General features: G+C 36.8%; 5 protein-coding genes across 5 annotated transcripts; 2 read left to right on the top strand and 3 right to left on the bottom strand.

Moving 5' to 3' along the window:
- Positions 1-188: 188 nt before the first annotated feature.
- On the bottom strand, positions 189-2119 carry GCK72_018196 (uncharacterized protein; the record flags this gene model as incomplete). Its single annotated transcript, XM_003114331.2, has 12 exons — positions 189-343; positions 391-485; positions 534-636; positions 681-747; positions 793-934; positions 985-1095; positions 1146-1291; positions 1339-1656; positions 1702-1767; positions 1815-1922; positions 1973-2035; positions 2084-2119. 12 exons carry the CDS (start codon positions 2117-2119, stop codon positions 189-191), a joined length of 1410 nt encoding a protein of 469 aa, XP_003114379.2.
- Positions 2120-3320: 1201 nt separating this feature from the next.
- On the top strand, positions 3321-4031 carry GCK72_018195 (uncharacterized protein; the record flags this gene model as incomplete). The annotated part of the gene is made up of 4 exons (XM_003113962.2): positions 3321-3405; positions 3449-3708; positions 3756-3826; positions 3872-4031. 4 exons carry the CDS (start codon positions 3321-3323, stop codon positions 4029-4031), a joined length of 576 nt encoding a protein of 191 aa, XP_003114010.1.
- A 149-nt stretch (positions 4032-4180) lies between these two features.
- Positions 4181-5050, bottom strand: GCK72_018194 (uncharacterized protein; the record flags this gene model as incomplete). The annotated part of the gene is made up of 3 exons (XM_053732442.1): positions 4181-4365; positions 4412-4651; positions 4999-5050. 3 exons carry the CDS (start codon positions 5048-5050, stop codon positions 4181-4183), a joined length of 477 nt encoding a protein of 158 aa, XP_053581355.1.
- Positions 5051-5261: 211 nt separating this feature from the next.
- On the bottom strand, positions 5262-7595 carry GCK72_018193 (uncharacterized protein; the record flags this gene model as incomplete). Its single annotated transcript, XM_053732441.1, has 8 exons — positions 5262-5365; positions 5420-5684; positions 5731-5796; positions 5841-5984; positions 6033-6252; positions 6304-6674; positions 6760-6923; positions 7364-7595. The coding sequence occupies 8 exons, from the start codon at positions 7593-7595 to the stop codon at positions 5262-5264; spliced, it is 1566 nt and encodes a 521-aa protein (XP_053581354.1).
- Positions 7596-11820: 4225 nt separating this feature from the next.
- GCK72_018192 (uncharacterized protein) lies at positions 11821-13463 on the top strand (the record flags this gene model as incomplete). Its single annotated transcript, XM_003113917.2, has 6 exons — positions 11821-11957; positions 12429-12521; positions 12607-12698; positions 12746-12899; positions 12958-13114; positions 13275-13463. 6 exons carry the CDS (start codon positions 11821-11823, stop codon positions 13461-13463), a joined length of 822 nt encoding a protein of 273 aa, XP_003113965.2.
- Between the last annotated feature and the right edge of the window lie 99 nt (positions 13464-13562).

The following is a 13562-nucleotide window of genomic DNA, read 5'->3' as shown; positions in this document are numbered from 1 at the left end:
CCCATTTTGCACCATATTTGCGTTTCCAATGTATTTACACCTAACCCTATCCCGTTTTCCCCAGTTTCGACTAGTCCCGAACTTCTTTTCACCCCAAAACTCTCATATCGCATTTCCTGTTTCTCATGACCATACTTCTGAATATTTTCATTGTCTCTTTATCATTCTGATTCATGAATAAGATCAGTTCAGTCCTTACAAATAGTACTAACAGATTCTCTAATAGCTTCTTGTGTCCTTTGAGCTTCTTCTTCCATTTGAAGTCGGTTGTATCGTGGCCTCAAGAAGAATAGAGCAACAAAGAAGTTCAGAATAGAGATAGCTGCCCAGAAATCCAAAGCTACTGGAAAAAGGTATTTCGAATTGTTTCCCTATGGATTAATAGCTCACGTTCCCAACTTCCGCCCTTCCCCTTATTATTGTAAATCCAATTCGAGTCCTGCAGAGCGTACATAACAAAGTACAATGCGAATAGCCAAGTTTGTCTGAAAAAGAAGACAAATAAAAGAGCAAAGTAAGTATCAAAACATTACCCAAAAGTGTTCAAAACGCCAGTGGAAATAGATTCTTGGACTGGATACGTGGTTTCCACACCCATTTCGTTTCCAATCGGAGTATGGATAGCACAACAAGACACTGAATTTCTACAATTTTCAAAATAAATCAAGACAAAAACTAACTGATAATACTCAAAAGAGTGCAGACAATCACCGAATCCCACCATCCAGTATAAGTTTTTATGAGGTACTGAAATTTAGATCAGGTGCTTTTTGTTTCTTTTTGAAACCTCACCATTCTCAACGCCAGTACACAAATAGCAATAACGAATGCGTTTATCAATGCAATCGTCTTGAACTTCCGTGTTCTATCAGCAATTATTCCTACGAAATAAGCAGAGAACATGCAGACTAAAGTAGCAATTGCAATTGGGTATCTGAACAGAAATCTCGAAAAACTTATGAACTATGAAGTTTCCAAACGAACCCTTTCAAATTGTATCCCCTGTAGTTGATGGCGTTCGAAGTGTAAATAATACCATTTGCAATCGCGAAGTTGATGGAATAAACGACGATTTGGATGAGGAACTGACGATCCCTGAGAACTATTGAATACGTCAGACTCGTCACTTTTATTTGAATTCTTACTTCAAACATTTCAATATTCCACGTGTCACTGGACCATTCACTTCATGTTGTGATGAAGCAGATGGTGGAGTTTTTGGAACGGATCGACGACATAAGATGAACAATAAAAACAGTGGAATCAAACATACTACTGCTATAATTGCATTCTGAATCAAAAGAATTGTAAGTTTTCGAATTCTGGTGTTGTTCTTACTAAATAGAAAAATGTCCATGATCCAACGATATCTTTAGTATAAGTAGCTGGAATAATGACAGACGGAAGAAGAGTTCCGAGTACAACACCCAATTCCAAACTATTCGAACATGCCACATTAGCAGATGCTCTATTTCTTGGAAAGAACCAACTCTCGGCTATTTTCGAGAACACAACAAAATACATCTGAGCAGCTGCTGCAATACTGGTTCCAAGAAGCATTAGGAATTGTCTCCAGAAGAAATTTTGAAGACTTGGAATAGAGGAAACCAGACGGATTGATGCTCCAACTATATTGAATACAGCCGCAAGCCGGAGCTAAAAGACTGAATAAAAATTATGATATAATTACAGTATGCTTACAGTAGGAAGAGTTCCAAAAACAGTCGCAAAGTACATTCCAATTATACTCACAATAACAGCAACTATCTGAAAACACATAATTTCTAGAGGCACGGTGCTAAATCAGGGAGTACCTGGTATATTTGATTGGACAAAAATGCTGCAGAACAATCATGAAAACCATCAGGACCACAGAAAAACATGTTGGTTTGGTCGATTTGAGCAGAGAAACTTACCCATTGCTGAAATTATCTCTTATCAAAAGATTTTCGATATGAGGGATATGACTCACCATAATATTTGTACTGATTAGGACTGTGGTTGCCAGTAGAATGAACCATCTTTCTGTATAAACCTGAAAAAGAAAATTCTTATTTGAGAATTCAATTCACTACGAAGTTACCCGATACTCATTTTCAGCCGTCGTATGTTTTTCCATTGTATTAATAAAATGAATAAAAAGAGAAAGTGTGAAAGAGGAAGACTTTTGATTTGGGTCGTCGAACGAAAACCTTTTTCCATCCGACCTTTCGTCCTGCCAATTCAAAAAAATCTTGTTTTGCAAAAAGTGAACTGTACTGTTTCAACATTGTTCTTTTATGCGGTTCAAAAAAATATGCAATCGGAAAATAATAAAGAATAGGAACAACTATTAAATTGAAGAACAGGAACACAAAATTTTGAAGAAAACCGAGGAAGAAGTGATGATATGAAAAATGAAAAAGAAGCTGAAAGTGGGCTATTAAAAAGAATAAACAAGAACGAATTTTGATAAGAGAAACTATAAAAAATCGGAGAGGAGGGAACAACATATATCATCTCTCTTCTTAAAACGATTTGTGTTGACATAGTGAATAAAAACAGGTTTCCGTTCAACAAGTATTTAACACTTTTTAATCTTTTTTTGTTCTTTTTTCAAATAATTCAGAATAACAACTATAGCGAAAGTGTTCTCATTCTGTAGATCATAAACCGGAAAAAGGAAGTTCAGATAAAATTGATAATAAAATGAACAATAAATGATTTTCGGGTTAATGCTGATAAATATTTAAAAAGAATAAAGATCAATACAACATTGAAACTGCTGCTTATCAGTTGAGAAATCTGTTGCTTGCTGTTTAGTAGTCACGTGTTTCCAGCAAAAACTGTTTGTTTTAGATTTCCTCCTGTGTTCGGATGATGATTCATGGATCTGGATGACAAATTTTTTTGGAAAAATCATACTCTTTTCAGATACGTGTAAAACCTTGAAATGATTTTTTCATAGTTTGAAATATCTTGAAATTCAATTTGCAAGTTCCGATATATGGATGTATCTAATAGATTCTTGGGCTTACAATTCAGATCTTGATCATGTTTTTCTGGTTTAGATGTCCCCAAACGCTTTACAATTATTCCCTAAGCCATCGTTTTCTCTATCCGCCGGCATTCCAATCTTCGAAATTTCGGACTTTCAACTCAAGTCTCTCCTGTTTTTTTTCGGCAATGGATTGTGTGGGAGCATATGATCGCTCATCCATCACTCAAACTAATCGATCATTTCGACTGCCGATGGGCTCTTTTTGTGAAAGAAAAATCGAGAACACGACGTGTCTCTCGTCTCTTTCTTCAACTTAGTTTTTCATCAACTCAATCTTGAAATGTTCCACTCGTTTTTAATCTATTCTCTACTGGTTACTATTGTATTTTGTCAGTTTGCGCCCACTAATGAGACTATTGTTCATCGTAAGTTATCACGTGAGTCTCTAAAGAAATCGTGCATTTTCAGATGATGGTCGTCTCTGGGACGTCGTTATCGAAACATGCGACAAAGATGGAGCAGGAACAGATGCTGCTGCATATCTGAAAATATTCTATGAATCTGGTCATGATTCTGAAACTTTCCATCTTGACAATCCAGGAAGAAATGATTTTGAACAAGGTTCCCGAGATCATTTCAAAATATTCTTTAAGCAATCTGACATCGTTAATATGGGCCTATTCTGGTGGCCTGGATTCAGTTTGAGTCAGTCTTGGTGTGTCAATTGGGTGAGTTGCCGGTATCTGAGAAAAATTCAACATACATTTCTGTTTAGGTTCTTCTCCTGAACTCTGATACTGAAGCTTGCTTCGAGGGAATTTTTGAGAAATGGATTCTGCATTATAGGTGAGAAATGGAAACTCAAAAATCTACTGAACCTCAATTTTTCAGAGATCCGCCAACATATGCGACAAGATTTCATCGTCTCCGATATGCTGATTGCGTTCGCCCAGGACCGTCAACTGCAGAAAGAAGAACTTATTTACGGTATGACGATATTGTGAGAAATAGTGGAGGAACTGCTAATGATAAGAATGATGATGACGATTGAATATGTGTTTTAATGTTGAAAATAAATTTATTTAGTTTTCTGAGAATCAATGAAGACTTTATTAAATTCTTTTTTTTCTGATAAGGATAATCTCAACATGACTATTTAATTTTTTTACTGGTCACTTATTCTTCATAATATCCAATAGCTCATAACATATTGGCATACAAGAACACAAAAACTATTCCAAGGGTCGCAACAAGCCATCTCTTTTCGTACTTGATGGAGATCAAGATGGCAGAGAACCAAACTCCGAAAACATGAAGAGTGTATTTAGTTGGGAACAGATAGATCAAAGTTGCTGGATGAATAATAGCGACGACGAGGAACCAATCTGAAAATTTTTTTATTTGGATTTATAAAAATTTAATCATATTTACCAATTCTGACAACTCGAAGTATCTTTTCCACGAGATTGATCAACATGTGAATAGTCATCAAACCGATAGCAAATGCCATTCCAATTTCGAGAACAAGCTGTCTTGGATCATCCGGCCACACGAGTAAATTAAAGAAGTGCTTTCCAAAATTCCAATAAGTCAGAGGACTCAATCCAAGTAGCAGAAAGTAGAGAACGGCATGGAGGATTCCAGATAATGCAATTCCAACGAATTCTTTCTCTGTAAACTTCAATTATCTTTGATGTCTGTGTATTAGAAGGGCAAACTTTGAATAACAAAAGAGAATATTGAAGACGTAGTGAAGAGAATGATCCAGTTTAGAGGATGTCGGTGGAACAATAGAATCGAAATAAATCGAATGATGTTACAAGCATTGATCGCAGCTGAAAATTGGGGTCACCGTTGCAAACGTCAATCCAATATTTTCATTTCTCTGATTTATCGTTAATACAATACAAACCACTTACAATCTTCCCAGTTTTCGTTTGGAATTCTTCTTCCTGCAACAAAAATACTCCAGAGAAATGCAAAAAGTGCAAAACGATCTTCATACTTTGGTAGAATACCTCCAAAAGCTCTGAATAACACGTCAAAAGCAACCATCATACTGATATGCATATGAATCTCCACAATACAATTGTGTGGAACTGTTCAAAAAGCAACAAAAGAAGAACGCAAATTTATGCGATAAAAGAATTGAAGGGAAGAGAAGGGAAAAGAGGGAACATCTAAAAATTACACACAAAAAAGGGAGCAGACCCGCAAACGATTCTGAGAAAATATAACGAATTGATATTGAGCAATTATAACCAGTAAGAGAACAGCAGAACTACATATGTTGTACATGTGAATTGTCTTCATCTTCTGTCTTTGTGGCTTCTGTTATAGTTGGAAGAGAGACAGCTGATGAATCGTCACTTCCTTTTTGAGCCACTGAAAATGGAATCATGTAGAAATTAGAAAAATACAAGGAGGAAAAACACTTACACATGATCTCATTGAATCTCGCCCTATCTTTTGTGATTGTAATTGCGGAGATTCCAAATAGAATCACAGAAAGGACGAGTGTTCCCACACAAAGCCAGAAAGATGTAACCAATGATTTATAATGTCCTTGTGCCGAATTATCGTTTCCTCGAATTGCATCAGAGATCAATCCGAGAATATAAGGACCCGATGCATCTCCAAACATGTGAGATATCAGAATTTGCCACGAAGAAGCTGAACTTCTTCGTTGAGGAACCACGACACTCTGAGATTAACATTTCGTTTTCTAGAAAATTAGTTTAGTGACATACCAAAAGAAGATCCACGTTTGTAGCCCAATTGAAACTGCTCGCCACGATACAAATGAAGAGCATAACCTGAGATAAAAACATTTTCAAAACATTTCACTATTTGATGTTACCCAGGCAAAGCCCATGTTATCTTCAATATTTTGAATGGCAAGAACCAATGTTGGAATACAAATTGCAGCTCCAATTGCACAAATGAGAGCATCAGCTCGGATTGTTTGAATACATTTGAATGGACCAACTCCACGGGACCACATCTGAAAATTGAATATCCGTAAGAGTGAACTTTATCATATTCAACCTACATTAGAGATGACAGTTCCGACTGCTACTCCAAGAACACCACCAACACAAGTGATTGCTCCAAAAACCAAATTGATTTGGGCCTTTTCTCCCTTAGAGATATCGGTGACGTTTTGACGAGCAGCTTCAGCATATTGAATTGTGATTGGTGCCCACCAGGCAAGCGTTCCAACCATGAAGACAGTTGCAGTATATCCGAGACTACTTGTTACGTAGGTTGCACTGAAAAATGGATGATAGTTATATTTGATTCAAATAATTTTCGTTACTCACTTTGATAGCAAGTCCTTCATATCATCCAAGTAGCTAGTTGCTTCCGTCGACGCTGCAATTTCTCCCTTCTCACGTTCAGCTTTTCCACGTTCTGGTTCTCTAACAAAGAAGATGATAAGTCCAAGACAAACGAGTCCAAGAACTCCAGTAACACGAACACCCCATTGCCATTGTCCTGTCCAACTGTCAACTGCAGATCCAACTACAAATCCAAGACCACAACCGAATGGAATTGCGAAGTAGAAGACCATAAGCATTCTGGAACGGAGGACTCCGGTGAACATGTCAGCGATTACAGTTGGAGAAATAATAGCATAAGACGCTTCTCCGATTCCTACGATTCCACGGAACAAAAGGAATAACCAAAATTTCTGAAAATGAGCTTATTATTCTGGAACTTTTACAGTCAACACTTGCATCAGCTGGGGCAAAAGTGGAAGCAAAAACTGCAGAGACCCAGATGGCGATTCCAACAACGAAAATCCATTTCCTGTTGTATCGATCTCCAAGGAAACCACAAATAGGAGAGAAAATAATGAAGAAAACCATGAACGTCGTCTGAATGAGTCCAGCCCAGGCATCACTGATATCGTAGTATTTCTGTACATCATCGAGGACTCCTGAAATAAAAAAAATTGTGCTCGAGAACGAAACATTTCAGTTAGGGCGCATTGAATCAAGATGAAACTACCAGGTTGAAAATATGCTAATTTTGAATAAACGCTATCAACCCTTTACTACTTTAACTATGGTTCCACCAAATTTTGGAACACAACAACTGAAATTTAAAACGCCATTATCATGTCTTAAAATAGAGTGAACTTTATGAGTTCTTCATAGGAACAAACTCTATCAACACGTGGTTGCTAAACTCAAAAACAAAACTATTTATTCTTATCAAAATGACCAAAAGATGCACTCTGATCGATGCGATTCGGTCTCTTTCATCTTTCCAGTCACTGCTTATATTATAGCTTTGGAGCCCTCAACGGAACTAATTCACTCCAAATGTATTAGGAAAACTGTGCTTTTGTATGTAGTCTCTGACTTCTGAACTGACCTGCAATCGTATAACGATCCATATAATTGAGTAGATTGATGATAAATAGGATGGAGACTACAACAATTGTCCAACATCCTTGGAATTCAGATGTCGATCCAGTTGTTGACTGAGAATTTGAGGGAGTTCGATTCTCGGGAGAGTCCATAGAATACGGTGGAGGTGGTTGAACTTCAGTGAATTGTTGAACTTTGGCTCCATCTTCTACCGGCGCAACTTTGTTTCTCACCATCTTCTGCGGATCTTCAAAACTTATTTTGCACTGATATTACTGGATTTTTTTTTGAACGAAGAAGGAAAGCGACCCTTCGAAACGTGGAAAACGTATGAACCGTCAAGGAAAAAAGCAGAGGACACGCAGAAATAGAAGGAAGCGGTGGAGCACAAAAAGAGGGAACAGAAACAGGAAACTGTCGGATTAAAATTAATAATTCATAATCGGTTTTTCAGGACGTCTACACGTCAGCTTTTATGAGGAGACCAATGCACAAATGGGCTGATTTTAAAGTGAAATATTTCCGAGAAATGGGAGGAGGAACATTACTGTTTTCATTGGAAAACTTTGGTTTCCAGACACGGAAGAGACTATTGAAATTGCAGGTGGAAAATCGGAAAATGAAAGAGAACAATAGAAAATAAAAAATGAGCTCGAAAATGTTTTTGTGTTACCTGAATCATCCAAGTTGTTGAAAAACTGGGATGATGATTCACTTGAAAGACATTTCCGATTTGGAAAATATATCGGTTTGGATTCTGTTTGCTTTTCGGATGTTTTTCGGAGAAAAGTGTAGGTCAAGGTATAGTTATTACGATTCGATTATACATTTCAGATAGTCTAGAGGGATTGCATATCTTCTGAATAATATGTTTCATTTGGTTTCATAGTTTTTCAAAAACTGGAAGAAACTGAAATTCGTCTTTTTCCTCTTGTAAATAGAAACTGGGAAAATAATTCACATTCTCAGGTGGTTTTCAGTACAAAAACAAAAGAAAAAGAAATCAGAAATCGTTCTTTATAATGTCAGGTTATGTGAAACAATGATACTTTTTAGTGGGTTGATAATAAAATTACATTCAACAAACCATAAATTCAATAAATCTAGTGGGAAATTTTCTGATGACATTCCAAACTGTTCCCTACTACTATTCTAGGTCACAAACTGCATGTATGTTGTTCTCTAAACACATGCGAAACCGATACTACAGAGGCTACATCATCAGCAGAACAGTCACACAAGAACAATACAGAATTCAGAATATTCACACCAAATGATAATGATAGAATAGTTAGAAAAGGTCACTGAAACTGTGGGAGGAGAAAAAAGTGGTAGATGCAAAACCATTTTACAGCCGTCTCTTATCGCATAATGTGCTAACCACGTAGTGAAGCAAAAATCGAAATGAGTGCGGGAAATTGGAGAATGTACCAACTTGAACGAACTGTATAGAACAAAATGAGTCAGAAATGTTTTCAGACGAGACAACAAAGAAGAGAAACCCGAACATATTGGATCAGGGTGAGAGAGAATAGAGAATCGATGAAATAAATGGAAATGAATAGTGTGTGTCCATGTCCTCGGAGGGCGCCTTCGCATGTACTTTCACTCTTTGATGCGACTATTCATCCCAATTTATAACATACAGTCAACTACTTTTCTACTTCTACTGAATTCCCTTTATGGTGTGTATTTGTCTTTTGGTCGTGTACCTCTTGATGAATGGATTGATAAGCACAAATATTTATGACATGTCGGGAAAACGGAAAGAAGTTGAACTAGGGAGGAAACGGAGGGGGGAATTGAGGCTACCATTTGGATTGACAGTCATGAAAGAGTGAAGTAGAAAACGGGCTAGATTGCTATCTTTCAGACATTTTAACTACGAAAAATCAGGTTATGTGATTGTGTTTGAGGGAGAAATAATAGATAGTCTAAAAATATAAAGTTTTGAATGGATTGTACGAATTTTTTGTAGTTGGTTGGAAGCTAGAAGTACACAATAAAAGCCAAAAATGATTCGGATGAAAATTCTAGATTGAAAAATGAAAAACATCACTATAAAAAGTCAAACAACCATATAAAACTTGAATTCTTTAATTCGACAAAAATATTGAGTAAGACAGAATTCCGGAAACTTCAAAAGAGTACTGTACCAACAGGTTTCAATAATGTAATCAAAAAAAAAGGTACGATGTCAAGATTTTGAAAAATAAATCTGAACTTTTGGTGGCAGAAACTTCTGAAACATATTGAAAACTACCAGTTTTCTGAAACCAACAATGTTTGAAATGCCCTAGCTCTACACAGATTGATTATATACACCTATTCTCTCAATTTCCTACGTAAACCATACCGGATGATCAAACTCAATACAAAATATCTCAGTACATGGATCACTGACATACGAAAAATTGTGCTGTCAACTAAATTCTTGACTTCTTTTTGATGATTGCCTTGAAATGATTACATAAATTTCTGGAAACACGTGCCAGGTCTTATCAGTTGAAAAAACGCTCTCCCTTACGAACTAGCAGCTTGTAAAATTGCAACCATAAAACTGTCGCCGAAGAAGTTACACCAGAAAACTCTTGCTACAATTTCGCGCATACCACCACACAAAAATTCCAAACCGTCACATTCACCTCCCTTATAATCTCTCTGAAAAAGTATAGTACATGTGGATTAAATCGATAAGGAGTTTGAGTTTGAGAAGATATTTATTGGCGCGACAATCACTAATGTAAATAGAAACGAGGTGAGAAAAAGTGAAGACAGTCATGGAGGGCTGACGGACAGGAACCGAAAAGAAGACGAAGAAGGAATAGGAAGAAGAAGAAGAAGAAGAGAATGTAGGTGATGTCCGATCGGTTCGAAAAGAAGAAAATGGTGATTCCCTCCAGATGACGTTGTTGTTTTTTTGTAGAGTGACAAGTGTTGTCATGAAAATTTCAAATTATAACGATGTTCGTTTCTGAAAAATCTATAATTGGTGTTCAATCATTGAAAATCTATTTTTAGAATTTCAAATTCTCAAAAGAAGATCTTTGGCCAAGGCTCCCAGAGGCACTCTATGTTATGTTTCAGTAGGACACATTTTTCATTTAATTGAATTTCTGAAAGATTTCGAATGAATCATATTTGAAATTCTCCATCAAAATGTGCTTTGTTCTTTCGAGATTTCATATTGACGGAGAGCTCAACGGACGAAAACCGGTCATTGTTCTCTCACAATGTCTGGAAAATATTGAACTTTCAGAGTTTTCAAGTTTTCAGATTTGATTCTAGATCCTTTTTGGTGCCTCACGTTGTTCCTCTAGTTGTTTTTTTTTCATTTCAATCTATGAATTCGTTTGTTGATAATCTTTGCACAGCTTGATGGCCTGACCTGTTCTAAGCCTTCACTTCTAAAATCCCGATACTTCCTTTTCTTGTTTAGATCAAATCATAATCCGACCTCAATATTTCCTGAATTTTCAAACCAACTTCCCATTTGACAGCTTCCTCGTGAACTCCTCTTGTTTTCCATAACGTGAACATTTCTCACTTCAAAACCATTCCTTTTTCACATTTCCTAAGCCTAGATCCCTATTTTCTTCTATTTCCAAACATTATTCTCAACGTGTCTCTTCTATTTTCGAAATAGTTGGTTAGTTGTTGTCTTTTTTGCATCCTTTTCCCCTTCTTCTCGATCGTAATTCATCATTCTTGTCCGACATACCGCAATCTGTCGTCTTTGTGTTTGCGTAATTCACACCTAACGAAACATGGAAAAGCGCGCGTGACTGCACATTTCGAACCCCTTCTTCTTATTCTTCTTCATGAATTCATATTTTTTCTTTAAATCTACTTCATGGAGAACTGTTATATCATTTTTCCAGTATGAAATCTAGTATGAAAATGTCCATTAATCATTCCAAAGCACCCAAATCTCTGTTTACATTTCCACAAACATCTATGATTTCCCCCATGAAAATAGGAAAAAGGGAACACAAACTCCACACTTTTCCGTGCCTTTCGTATCTCTTCATCTAACCCAGAATGTATATATCTTCTCTATAAATCAATGTGTGACTAATTAGTGAAAAATGTATATAGTTTGAAAGTTGCCAACGCACCTAGAAGAGCAGAAGGTCCGATGGGCAGCTGGACATAAGAGAAAAAAGAAAAGAGAGAGTGAGACAAAGATGGAGTGAAGAGGATGGAAAGAGTGAAAAAGAAGAAGGCGTACGGACACATGCAGTGTTTGGGAAGGAAGAGGAGAACATCTAAACGGACCCTTTTCTGCCCATATTGCCCCGCAGAGAGACCCTTTTCCTTCTTCTTTTTTCAGCATCTATCTCAAGATTCATTCTATCTTTTTCCCTTTTGTTCTATTGCAAGTGTCGCCTCTAACCAACTTTTACTTGATTATACATATTTTCTCATCATTTTTTGTGCCAATTTCCTTTTTTTCAATCGATGATTTCAGAACCAAAGGGAATGTCCAATGGGAGAGCGGTCAATGGGTTCCTGCTCGATATAACGGGAGTATTGTATAATAGTATTTATAAATCCGATGGAGTAGCAATTGCAAAATCAGCGGAAGCTGTAGATTTGTGAGTCTTTGATATGTTTCGAAATTGAAATTGAGTTATTTTTGATCAGAAAACTTCCGAGAAAGTTTTTTCGAAAATCAAACAAAAAATTTGTGAAATTTTGAAATTAAAAAAGGACCCATATTGATTTCAGTTAGTTTTTGAACTCCACTTTTGGGAAACAAAACAGCTAATTTTTTTCAAAGCGAAATTACATGGAAAGGAGAGAGCCATCTCTTGAAAACAGCTGAAATGGGGTCATGACTAGACTCGGAGAATTAGGTTCTAATGACGGAAAGACTACTTTTACAACGTTCTTTTCGTTTCAAAAAGTTCAGACAGAACTTCCTATGTTTTCCGGTTAATAATACTCATAAAGTTTTACTGTATCCAACGGAATTGTTCAGAATTTTGTAACACAGAAATCTATGAATAAATTTAAAAATATGTCATCTTCTAGCCAATGTCAGATATCATTCTCACATGTTTCAGCTTATATCAGCACTCAAAAGTCAAGTTTCTCAGCAATGCCAAAGGAAATTCGAACAGAAATGTAGCTCGGAGACTCCAGAGACTCGGGATTAAGTGAGTTTTCTTCTTGAAACAGAAATATTTAATCTCAAAAAGTTCTGAAAATATTTGTTGTTTTCACTCTCTGAAATTCTTTTAGTGTTCGAGAGGAAGACGTCATTACACCAGCTCCGGTCGTTGCTCAATATTGCCGAGAAAACAAACTTCGCCCGCATCTCTTCGTCCGAGACGGTACATTCCATTCCCAATTCTCTCTGAATCATCTTTTTTCTCTCAAGATGTTCTCGAATACTTCGATGGAATTGACACGTCATCTCCGAATTGTGTTGTGATGGGAGAAGTTGAGGAAGGCTTCTCATTCGATCGAATCAATCGAGCATTTCGGATACTCATCGACATGCCAAAACCTCTTCTCATAACAATGGGCAATGGGTAAATAATTGTTTCCGTTTCTACTAAACATGTTGCTATTTTCTTCCCCAAATTCTAGAAAATTCTTCCAACGAGTCGATGGTCCGTGCATTGATGTCGGTGCATTCGCTGCTGCACTCAAGTTTTCAACTAATTGCGAGGTTTTGAACATTGGTAAACCAAGCCGGTTCTATTTCGAACAGGGAATGAATGCGTTGGGTATGAAACCCGAAGAAGTGAGTGTTATTCAGCTTTTTTTTTACTGGAGCCCACTGTGAAACGTTTATTTCTGGTATTTCCAAGATCAAATCAATCTCTAAACATTGAGAAATATGAAACATCTCAAGTTAATTGAATTCCACTTCTCCCTTCAATATACCAATAAAAACATTCCAGATTGTGATGGTCGGCGATGATTTGATGTCAGACGTGGGCGGTGCACAAGCATGTGGAATGCGTGGAATTCAAGTCAGAACCGGCAAATGGCGGCCAGATTTCGAGAAGATGCCGGTGACTCCAGATCTGACTGCAGATTGCCTTTACGATGCGGTGAAATTAATTGCGGATAACGGATTTCGATTGTAATTCTTATGACAAATTGCTCATTATGTGCAGAAGAAATCAGCTTTATATAGACAAACAACGACAGAAAAACTCATGGGAGCAACCAAAAAACATTCAATA

The sequence above is a fragment of the Caenorhabditis remanei genome, chromosome V, assembly GCF_010183535.1.
Source record: "Caenorhabditis remanei strain PX506 chromosome V, whole genome shotgun sequence".
Classification (NCBI taxonomy): Eukaryota; Metazoa; Nematoda; class Chromadorea; order Rhabditida; family Rhabditidae; genus Caenorhabditis; species Caenorhabditis remanei.
The sequence above is the reverse complement of the archived record's forward strand: the minus strand, read 5'-3'. Positions and strand labels throughout refer to the sequence as shown.